Source organism: Felis catus, chromosome D1, assembly GCF_018350175.1.
Source record: "Felis catus isolate Fca126 chromosome D1, F.catus_Fca126_mat1.0, whole genome shotgun sequence".
In the NCBI taxonomy this organism is placed as follows: Eukaryota; Metazoa; Chordata; class Mammalia; order Carnivora; family Felidae; genus Felis; species Felis catus.
The window spans coordinates 109,417,434-109,429,541 of NC_058377.1; the positions used below are offsets into that span (position 1 = coordinate 109,417,434).

At 43.5% G+C, this 12,108-nt stretch overlaps 1 protein-coding gene across 5 annotated transcripts; it reads right to left on the reverse strand.

The window, feature by feature from the left end:
* Nucleotides 1–1,728: 1,728 nt before the first annotated feature.
* On the reverse strand, nt 1,729–11,877 carry RBM4B (RNA binding motif protein 4B). 5 transcript variants are annotated; one of them, XR_002736425.2, is made up of 5 exons: nt 11,694–11,877; nt 10,591–11,014; nt 4,844–5,520; nt 3,059–3,220; nt 1,729–2,332 (listed from the first exon to the last, which is right to left on the reverse strand). XR_002736425.2 is itself a non-coding variant. In XM_019812736.3 (4 exons), the coding sequence occupies exons 2-3, from the start codon at nt 11,000–11,002 to the stop codon at nt 4,853–4,855; spliced, it is 1,080 nt and encodes a 359-aa protein (XP_019668295.1). In that variant the 5' UTR covers nt 11,003–11,014; nt 11,694–11,877; the 3' UTR covers nt 1,729–2,413; nt 4,844–4,852. The 5 variants fall into 5 exon arrangements, 3 of the variants coding, with proteins under 3 accessions (XP_019668295.1, XP_006937615.1, XP_003993737.1); XR_441367.5 differs by having other exon boundaries at nt 1,729–2,413; XM_019812736.3 differs by lacking the exon at nt 3,059–3,220 and having other exon boundaries at nt 1,729–2,413.
* Between the last annotated feature and the right edge of the window lie 231 nt (nt 11,878–12,108).

The window sequence follows — 12,108 nt, forward strand, 5'->3', positions numbered from 1 at the left end:
CCCTCCATTGTGCTTACAAAAGATGTAATTAACGTTTGTTCTCTGCTAGGAACCACATAGGCCTCCCCTCCTTCATCACCTAAATCCTGGCTCATAGTAGGAATTCAAATCACTGATCAATGAATTCAGGTGCTTTTATTGTGAGAGGTTTCGTGGGACTCTGAAATGGTCTATAATGAGAAATTTGGTCTTTGGATAAGAGGGATTTTGTGTCCACAACATGCAATTTCTCATGGTAATAACAGATTTAGAAATACATTTGTTCCTACTAAACAGTCCTCACATTGGCTGGAAACCAACCCCTTTCCCAGTATGTTATTCCGGTGCAGTGAAAGGACTTTTTAAAGGAAAAATATTTTGTATGATTGTGCAAGGCGTTTCCCCCTGCTTACATAACTTATTTTATCATCGAAACCGTGCTGTCCAGTAGCAGCCACTAGCCACCGTGGCTAATTATAAAATAAAAAAACTGGTTTCTCAGCTTCGCTAGTCACATTCAAGTTCTTAACAGCCACATGTAGCTAATGGCTATAAATTGAGGATAGCACAGATGTAGAACTCTTCCAACACTGCCAAGATTTTATTGGACAGAGTTGGTGTAGAACTTTTGCCAACGCTGGGTTTTGGGGTTTTTTTTGGTTTGATCTGTCAGGGAGATAGAAATCAAGGTATGTTAAACTGTTACATTAAAAGTTCCCACATACCCAAAGCACACAGGGAGGACCTGACATTTTGATGAGCTCAACAAAACCTTATCACATACTTATCTTTGTTCGGCCTGGTACCTTGTACATGAATTACAAGGAATCCCAGTATCTCTGCCTTTTTTAAAAATGTAAAACGGATAACCCTGCCTCCTTAGGGAATGCTGAAGCTAACACGGGCCTCGTGTACTTTTACCACTTGGTTGCAGTGGTGCACGGACAGGTTAGTATCTCCAGACTGTTGTATCCTACCCCTAAAAAATCGGGAAATTTTGCTCTAAAATTCACAGGTAGTCAGAATTTACACACCAGCATTTCCATCTAGGTTGCAATAAATAAAGCTTAAGTAGCATTGAATCCATCACTAAACTTGCTTTTCTGGGGACCTAAGCAACGTCCATAAATCTTTTAAAAAATTATAGACATGTTTAATTGCAGGATGTTGTCCCTTCTGATCATTAATACCCTACTTGCTTTTCTGCTCAAAATATGACATGTTCTCCCTTTTTGGTCTCGTAACTATTATTCACTTTAGGCAAAGTCTAATCCTAGCAGAATATTAATACCATAGGAAGTGAGACTTGAGTAGTTTTAAGTGAATTTAATTGAACATATGAAGTCAAATAGAGTCAACCTGATGTCCTTGGAGATATTCTGGCTTATTTTTTCCTGGTAAAGCATTCTAATCTGAGTTTGCTAACCTGTAAAGTGAAAAGAGCAACTCTAATTATTTAGACAGAAGGAACCCGACCATATGCAGTAGCATACTTGTCAATGTCTCAAGATGCTGGCTAACTTTTCTTCACCCATTACTGACTGAGGCCACATTACCTAGACCGCACCAAACCCCTCCTTCTACATCTAAATTTCAGGCAATTACTCATTTGAATTTTGTAGTTTGAGCACAACTAAGAAAGAACCAGAAGATACAAGAGCCAGAAGATACTGGTAGTAAATAACAGTAGTAAATAACTGGTAGTAAATAACAGTATATAACACAACAGTAAATAACACAAAAAGGTACTTAAGTGTTAGAAACGTTTATTTGTCAAAATATTAAAAAAAAAAAGTGGGAGGAGTGGAATAAAACAAGGCTAAATTTCAGCTAATGCTGTACCACGATCACAGGTCAGACATAAAAAAACAAAACAAACAAAACAACCCCCCCTCCCCCAAAACCCCAATGGTCCTAGCAGTTTCAGAAGATTAGCTTCAATGTTAGAGTCCAGAGCTAACAGAGAAGAGTAAAAGGTCGCTTGCCACTACATGGTCATTTTAAAGGGAAAGGAGATGTTGCAGGTAGACAGGGAGAAGGGTTCAACTCCTAAGGAAAGCAAGATAAGAGGGGTTCCACTGTACAGGAAAAAGGGGATGCCAGCATAATCCTTACCTAGGGCTGCTCAGAGGCTGAGAATATAAGGAATAGAGTGAAAGGCTACAGAGACTAGTATCAGGAGGAAAGAAAAGTCAACTTAGAAGAATTAAATTAAGAAAGAAAACATAGTTGGTCACAAACTCCTTTGTTTACTGAAACATGAAGCAATGGAAACATCCCGGCAAAGGGGACCGCGCGGAGCAAGTTCTCATATATGACCGCAGCCCGAGGGTTCAGTCCGCAATTATCCTACCTGAAAGAGAGCACAACACAAGAGGCTTACACAATGCCTGGAGAGCAGCTTGGCTCCGAGCACAAGGGCCCTGGTCCCGTCCTGTATTCCAGGGGGAAAAGAACAAAGAACAAAACAAAACCAAGTCAGACTGGATCAAACTTACATCCCATGTAATTACCAAGGACTCTACTTCTAGTTATATATATAGAATTAGAAGCAATCTATCTGGCAGACTGCTGTGTTGGTGATAAAATACATCTTTTCCACTCTCTTACCATCTTTTAGTCAAGACAACCTCTGTGATACAAGGCTACTGTCACTGCAACAAAGGGCATACATAGATATTATCCAAAACCATAATTTAATTTTTAGGTCCAGAAAAAAGCAGAAGATGCCAAGACCTCAAATATGGCCAACTGTACTACTCTAAATTTGTTTCGCTTTACTCTTTCATAAGTAAACAAGTTTCATAAACAGCAATCACAAAGCGTATCAAGGAATGGTTCATTCACCCTCCAACATGTCATACTGTCACACATTTAGAGCCATAATTCCAGGAGTTCCCCTAATTGATCACATCTCCCTTACCAAATCAAAGGAAGAAATCCTAAAATTCCCTAATTCTTCCATTGATGATGGGAACTCCAGACACCAATGGCTGGGGGAGAAAAGAAGTTAACTCACACCAAGTTCCTCTACTTATTACAGACAAAGGGCCAAATCTTGGTCTTGATCTGTACCAACCGACTTCAAAAGTTGTGACGTTCTTGAATCAGTTCTGCTAGGGTGAGACCCAAATTCAGATCCCCAACAGTTCTGGAGTATTTCATCCTGGCAGCCTCATTAACATCAGGCTCCTGGGACTGCAACCAACTCAGGGTTATTCAGTCCATTTGAGGTTCACACCTGGAAGGTAAGTTTCTTTAAAAGTCATCACTAAAAAGAGGTTAGTTGAACAACCACTGCTTGCAGTCAAAATTCACTTTAAAATACCTTAACGATACCCTTTTAAGACCATAGTACACTAATTTAACTTTGAAACACATATGAGAAAAACAGAAGTCATCTGGTAGATGATACCACCTTTAGAGAAATATCCTGCTTCATGGCAGATCCTGCTGCATTAAAAGTAAAAATTAAGGCAAGCTACACAAGGTATAAGATTACTACACGCACATGAAGATACACCACTACACAGTGGTCTCAGGAGATCCCAGTCGTGTCATGGTCACACAGGGTATAATTCATCACAGGTTCAAAGCATCATTTGCTTCTCACTACATAAAAGGGCAAATTCCTATTGCTTTATTTTCTTCTACACATATATTTACCAACAGGGTAAGTTAGGAACCCTGGAAACTCAGCGGTAACTCCATTTGACCCTCGGGTAGGCTTCCAATTCAAGTGATGCTTGATTTCAAAGTACAAGGAAAACCATGAGAACAGAAGTTGTCGTGATGCCACTTCCACTCAGATGAAGAGATTTATCAATCTCTAGATATTACTGCTAATTATTCTTGACATTCCAACATCTTTGGCATACCTTGTCTAAAGTAGGAAAAATTAAATTTCTAGGGGTACCACCAGTGGGATTTTATACCCGTTAGAAAATTACCTATTCTACCTAGTTCCTTATAGGTTCCTCTTGAACACAAACCAAAAACTGCTAGAAGAAATGAGAAGTGTTGGGGTTCTACACGATAGTAACACAGACTCTGCAGAAACAGGGCTTAAAGTGCCCACACAGAAGACGACGCTCTGGATTACCAATAAGGAAGGGACTCCATGGGACAGTGGCATCAAAACATTTTGCTTTCAAGGGTCTTAGAACTAATAAACACCTGAAATTTATAGATCTTTATTTGGCTTATAGCTCTAGGATATTAGAAGAGCTTCCTCTGATAAAGGCTAATGACCTAAGTAGTAGTTTTGTTGGCAAGTGAGAAGTCTAAAGTTGTAGTTAAAATTCTCACTGTGACATTCATTCGTAACTCCTGAACCCGTGCTCTTCAGCTTAGACCACAGTGACTTTCATGGTGGAAGGAGAGTCATTTTGGAGTCAGCAAGGCCTGAGTTTGAACTCTACCTCTCAATTGTCAGATGACCTCAAAGTACTTAACCTCTCTGAGCCTTTGTTCCCTGCTCTGTAAAAGAGAAAACATCTTAAAGGCTTATTGTGTAGATTCAATAATATAATGTACAAAGAGGGGCCTCAACAAATGTTCTCTTAACTACATTCTGTAACCCAGATTGCTTATGCTTGATTAAATAATATTCACACTAACTGAGTTTGTTGTTCTCTCAGAAGGAAAAAGTTGGTTGGGAGTCATACACTAAAAAACCTCAAGAGGCCAAATGAACCTCTGGCCTAAGCTAGAGAAATATTTAAAACTACTACTATGTAATTTATACCACTTGGAGACTGTCCTGACAGCAAACAAACAGGTGGCTTTAGCCTCCTCCATGCAGCACAGGTCTCTTTCAAGGAAACAAAATAGAGTCTCTTAACCACACCCACCCCACTCTCACCTCCAGTTTTTAAAAGGCTGAGTACCGCGCTCGGTCCACATACTGCTCCCGCTCATACCGGGCCATGTCATACAGAGAATTCCGTGCAGCTGCTGAAGCCTGAGACAGCTCACTCTCTGGCCCATAACCGTAGCCCTCTCCAACTGTGGGGAGCACAGCTGCAGCACGACGCAGGGGGCTCCGGTCCCTTCCATAATAGGAGGAACTGTTGGCAGCAGCAGCAGCCATAGCAGCCGAAGTGGCAGCAGCACCTGAGTTCGGCAACAGGTGTCTGTCGTAGGGATCAACAGAAGTGGAGTTGAGGTGACTGGTCACAGCTGTGCTCTGGACTTGAGGCAGATGGGACATGGTCTGCTCCGCGTAGTTGTACGCAGATGCCGCTGCCGCCGCTGCCACTGCCTCGTAAGAGCGGACCCGATAACGCTTATAGTAGTCGAGTGCTCCATATGCATCGTTGTAATACATGGATTCCCCGTAGCCCATGGTGTAAGGTGTGCGCACTGCTCCATACTGTTCATTATACTGCTCGGTAAAGTCCGCCACACGGCCTGTACGATCTACTGGACACTCTTTGGACCAGTGCCCCTCTTTCCCACACCGATAGCAGCCACTCTGGTCTCCCATCCCAGGGGCAGTCCGAAGCCGGCTGGTGGACAACTGCACGTGCATTCTTTTGCCTTGAGAAAATAGATGTAAGAAGACTTATTATAACTCAATGACATTCTTTAATCCTCCCCAAAACGAAAGTAAACTAGTTGGTCTAAGACACACATACATACACACACTCCTGCAACCCTATTTCAGCAATTCCCTCCAAAAGATGAACTCTTCAATATAGATGACAGCTAGGACCTTTGAGTTCTCTGAGATCAGTCAATACTTTCTACTTACACCAGGTTGACCAGATTCCCTCCTACTTCTGTGTCCACAACTTTCCCTTCCTTCCCCCTCTCCCCCCAACACAGAAACTGAGAAACTTTTCAGTTCAGCACTTTTCACTGCTAAGATTGATTATAACTATAACGATTCAAGACCTGCCATTTCTTCCAAATCAGATAGCCAACACCACCTCAGTTATGCCAGATCTGAAAAGCATCTTACCAACCTCTCACTGATTTACTCAGGGCAATACAAGGCCTGAGCATTTAACTGCAGCTTAAAAACCACAGCGATCTTCTGTCCATCTTGTTTCGTCCAGCCATTTTTGCAGATGTCACCAGAAGGCTATGTTGGGTACACAAATCATACCTGGCTCATCATCTGCTTCACCTCCAGTACCTCTAGGAGTTATAAGACCCTCCAGATTTCAACCCCACCCCACATTTTTCAGCAAGGGTGAATCCATGCCTACCGTGAAAAAGAAAACTTGACCAAGGTCTCTCAACAGCAAAAATAGAAAGATACTGAAACAGTTCTGGTTTCTTCAGGACAATATGTTCCCATGAAATGGAATGACCAGCATTTCATCCTGCAGTGTAGCTTACAATCTTCACAGGGGATTATCTACTTCTTAGAAAAATGCAGCATTTACCTACAGGTCTCTCTGGACACCCATACAAACAAGCAACATCCATTCCTCCAGGAAATGACCAGCACCAGGAACAGCTAAGAGAAGAAACAATCTTTGCCCAGGGCTATGTACCACCATGCCCAGGGACCCTTACTGATGAAAGCATCCAAGGTCTTTAAAAGCAGTTTGAGGAAAGGATTATTTTTGGCAGTATTTAGTGCCAAACTGCCTAAGACTTTGGAGATAAAGTCAGTTACTTCTCAAATCGTGGCCAAAAGGCAGCCACTGGAGGCAGAGAACAGGGGCTTCGCGTCACTTAAAGGCTGCTCGGAACAAATCCCCCCTCCACGATCAGCAAGTTGCTCTCTCTTTAACAGACCTTGTTCTGGATGCAGCTATGCGGATAGGAGGCCTCGTGCTCCACCATCCTGTTGGAAACAGCCCGATTCAGGACAGGCAGCCAGAACAGCGCCATGCACTGACCCTGAGAGGGGAGCGGGTTAGTGCAGTAACATCACTTTAGTCAAACTCAGTTCCGCCCAGTGTCTAAGATTCATACCACCCCAGTTTCTAGAACTTGCCGACTCCAAGTTAAAACCTTTTCTTTAGCAGAAACAAAAGTGCTCGGGTTTTTCTTCTAGCTGCCGGCAGAGACGCAGCATCCACCATCACCACTAAGAGTCAACAGATGCCAAACGGCACTCATTCTCCAAAAGCAGCATTTAGCCACCCATTGCTTTCAGAGATTTAAATACTCCCATTCTAATTCTGAGACGTTATTAAGGACCCTGGGCTAACTATGTTTAGAACAGAAATACGGATTCTTTTTTGCTCCAATTTATATCCCAAACGTAGTTCCCTATGACTTAGACTGGAAGACACAAGGTACTTGGTTTTCAAACATGCATGGTGACATGAACCTGTGTGACAGACACAAACTGCTCCAATTCTGAAGTTGGAGTAACCATGCCAATCTAAAAAGTAGCCAATTGAGAGACCTAAAAGCACATTAAAAGAATTTTTTTCTTGAGAAACAAAACTCAGTAATTTTTGCTTGATGTTTCTATTACTACACCCAGTCTTCATTCCTGTTTTATTGAGTAGAACTCATAAATTTATAAACATCTATGGCAAAATCTACCTCTGTAGTAGCTGGGAAAAGGATTCAGGTAAAATATTTTTCTAACCAGCACTGAAAGATCTGAATAGAAGTGATAGGTTTTTTTTCCACAATGTTCCAAAGGTTGTAAAACTAGGGTTGTAAGTCCCCTAAAGTTCTTATAGTTGAAAAATACTGTGCTTCTCTATTACTTTAAGGAACCAAGGCAAAGAATGTCGAAAGATTAAATTCTACCACTACTACACTTGGAGAAGCCAAAAACTTAAAAGATTTTCTGAGACCTCCAAAAGTCACTGAAATATGCTGCCAACGTTTCCCAGAAAACCAACCTAATAGAGGTGTTTTCTTCCGAAAACTGGAACAGAAAAGATTATTAAAATCCTGAGAGATGGGCCACTTGGGGTCCTAAACACTGAGCTCCTATCCTGTGCCTGGACCCAGAGAAGGCTGGGTGTGTAGCTGACCCACAACGGTACTCCAGCTTAGTGCTTGTTTACATGTTGGGGGAGGAGGGGAACAAGACACCTGAACTCATGCATCATTCCCAATTCAGCTGCTTCCTCATTCCCAATTCCCGTTCACTGCTACACGTGGAGAGGAAACAGGTCCTGAAAGACCCAGGTAACTGAGGTTCCGCTGTTTCCTTTCTTAAGTCCCGCAGAAGCCTAAATGGCAGCTATTAACATATAAAGGTTCAAAAGATGTTCAAAATGGCCCTCTTTTAAGAGGCCACCTTCATTAGCAGTTGACTAAAAAAAGGCTTTATCAAAAAATGTGACAAATTGGTATGTAGATTATATTTTCTTTAAAACCCTTAACATATTATCCAATGCTAAACTTTCTCTTGTCATCTGGAAAAAAAAAAAAAGAGCTGGTTATAAAAATGTCTATATATATATAACTCGGAGTGGAGTCCTTTCTCCAGAGAAGCCAGGCTAAGAACATGAAAACCAAATAAAGGATTTTTCTTTTCCAATAATGACGTTTTAAACAATTCATGGATCACCATTACTCAAACACCCACTTCCCAGAGTAATTAAACCTGGTTTATTAAAACACACACTCTTCCCAAGCCAGCGCCCCCCAATTAACTGATTTCTGTACGCATATTTTGCCCTTATCTTTTTACTCAATCATATATTAAAAAGGTAAGGACATGGAGTATTACACTACTAGGATATCTCTGCAGAATTTGTACCCGGCTTTAACTGCATTCTTTACATGTTGCTACCTGTCAAGAGAGAACCCCCTCCCCCCATTCTTTCCAAACACTGTCCAGTCATGTTCTTGTCTCAAGTGAAAATAATTAAGAATATTTTTAAAGCTGTCTAAAGGGCAACAGCTTTCCAAAATAATAAAAGAAAAACAAATAAAATAGGTAAATGAGTAAAGCTTAACTATCAAATTATAAATCAGTTTCTAACCATAATGGAAACACACTCATTGTAGCAGACAACACTCACCTTTCATCCTATAGTGCTTTACTGTGAAAACATTTTCACATCTATTACCTCATCCTAGCCTCACTACCATCCTGTGAGGGAGGTACTGCAGGGATCATTAATTCTATTTTGTTAAGTGGGGAAAACGAAGCACAGAGAGGTTAAAACACTTGGCCAAAGTCACACAACTAGTTAACGGTAGCAAGTTATCTGTGACTTTCACCCTATACCACAGAGATGACCTAACGGCCAGGGCACCACTGGCTGAGGCCAGAGCGATGCGATGCACACTATTTGCAATCTACACTATCTGCAAACTTTCTTACCCTTTTCTGGTCAACTTTGCCTTTTCTCCCATTTCTTTTCTCACTGTTTTCTAGGTTTAGCAGAGGACACTTAAATACTTCTCAACAAATCTTTCAGCGGCACTCAGAAAAAATGGTGTTAATTTATGAACCTGGAAAGTGGCTGTATATGTGTGGCCCAAGATGATACTGTCAACAGAAAACTTCTTGTGGAACAGCACTCTCCAACAAAACTTTCTATGATGACAGAAATGTTCTGTATTTACACTAATTCAATCACTAGCCAGCCTCATGTGACTTCTGAGTGCTTCAAATGTGTGCGGTACAACTGAGAAAATGAATTTTTAAATTTATTGAATAGCCACATGTGCCTAGTGGCTACATTAGCACAGCTGCAGAGTCTTCAGACAACCTCAAGGTATTAATAAGAACAGATGTACCTTTACAACTGGTAAAATTAGGGGCGCCTGAGTGGCTCAGTTGGTTAAGCACCCAACTCTTGATTTCGGTTCAGGTCATGATCTCATGGTTCGGGGGTTCAAGCCCCACATCTGGCTGACCCTGCAGAGCCGGCTGGGGATCCTCTCTCTGCCCCTCCCCCACCCACACTTGCTCACACTCTCTCAAAATAAATAAACAGACTTAAAAAAAAAATTACACAATACACTCTACAACACCCTTACTGGAACCTCTCAGAAGCAAGACCATCACCTCATTCAACCTAGTATTTTTAAAAATTTCCTCTATTTTTCCATTAAATAATAGTAGGCCGAAGAGAATAGTCCAATGGCATGGTTTTTGACCCTGCTTGTACAGTTCACAGACCGAATATATTTGAGCACTCAAAAGATACTCCCCCAAATCCAGGTTTACCATCTAGATTTTTAACATAGGGATCTCTCTAGATGTCTCTGTTCCCCTTTCCTACAACAACCTATCACCCAAGGCAGTAAAGAGTACAAAATCCTAGGCCTTTAAACTCTCAAAGATAAGGCTTCCTGAATATAACAAAAGCAGCAGGCAATCCACAGACTTTTATCCTCCCTTCTCACATGAGGTGCTCATTTGCCCAGGCAGAGTAAACTTCCAGCAGAACTCAGATAAATGAAGACTGTGGGATAAAGTAACCCACAGTCTGTGATTCTATACAGCTGCGGAGGAACATCTTGGCAAAGACATCTGAAAAGGGGAAGTGTTTGCTTCTCCCAAGAGTAAACCGTACTTAAGAGTGGTAAACATGCAATCTATTATATCCGCCAAAATAGAATTGAAGACACCACCCTGCCAGCCACGTGGTCCTGCATTCTTATCTCTGTCTTGACCTAGACCCCACTACTCAGTTCTGCCACCCAGATCCCAGAGCAGTTCACCTTGAAACTCTGTGTTGTCAAGGCCCCTGATGGCCTCCACTGCATCCTCTGCCCGCTCCATGTGCACGAAGGCATAATCTTTCACGATGTCACATTCGATGACTGGACCATACTCCTCAAACTTGGCGCGAAGCTCTTGGTTGGTACAAGTAGGACTGATGTTGCCCACATGCAACTTGGTGGAGGCTTTGCTCTTATTCTTGCTGGCTTCCACATTGATGTTCACCCCATGCAGCTTGTAGTGGTGCAGGTTGCGTATGGCATCCTCGGCCGCCGTCTTGTCCTCTATGTGCACAAAGCCGTAGTTCTTAATGATGTCACATTCCAGCACCTTCCCATACTGCTCGAAGAGTGAGCGGATCTCCTGCTCTGTGGCCTCCCGGGGCAGATTTCCGATGAACAGCTTCACCATCCTGACAAGAGCCTGGGAGGGAAGAAACAAGATTGCCAAAAGTTAGGGGTGGAGTGGGGAATTCCAGTGCATTGCATTTGGTTTAGCCCTCCAAAGAAGTTCTTGGCACCTTCAAGATTCATATAAACGTTCACATAAACGTTCGTTATTTTTTCAGTAGAGGGGAAAGGTTTGTACTTCGGGGTAGTGTGAGATGTGACACACAAACAGGAGGTCGGGGGTCAGCATGCATGGCATAGTCTATCTCCGTGAAACGAGGAGCATTTAAATAACAGGGTTGGCTGTTTTATGTCTTAAAATACTGTTTGGGGAGGGCAGGAAAGAGCTCAAGAAAGGGACAAGAGGCATGTTATCTTGAGTGACCCCGGTAACGAGGTTTTGGAGGGAAATCTGTGCACGTCTCTTCCGGGCGGTAATACCTTCAAAGACACTCTAAGAATAAAGAGGCTTCCTTGGCCCCAATCTCGTACTCCCCCAGCGACCCAACCTCCAGTTCTTACGCCCCAACAAAGACTAGACTCAACCCGACCCCTGCCCCGCCCCCTCCGGAGACCCGGCCCCGCCTCCTCCCGTTGTCTTCCCCGGACCTCCCGCAGCCAGAGAAACCCAAACCTTGTTCGAGCCCCGTTCGCCAGAGGCCCAGCCCGGCCCACCCCCGGGCTCCCCACAAACCCACAAGACCCACTCGCACCTCCGGGTGGCGGCGGCGGTGGCGGCGGCTCCAGCGTCAGAGAGAACCCTACAAAATGGCGACGGCCGCTCGAGCCTCGGCGCGACCGGGCCCTTTCTCGCGCGCCAGCTCACGCACGCGCGAGTGCGCTCTGCCTCCTTCCCCTCCCCCTCGCGGGAGCCGGGCGGCCAATCCCGCAGCCGCATACAAATGGCTGCCTCAGGCTAGGCTCCCAGCCGCCCTGACACGGGGGCGGGGCCAACTGGTGACGTCGCTGCGGAGCGGAAGTCAGTCCGCCCCCAGCCCCGGCTAGCCAATCAGTACCTTGGAAGCGGGGTTGAGGGGAGGGTCGGAGCGCAAGCGTCAGAAGGGCTCCGGACGCACCCATTGCCTTGGTGTAATCGGAAGCCTCGGATGTCGCTAATCATCACAATGG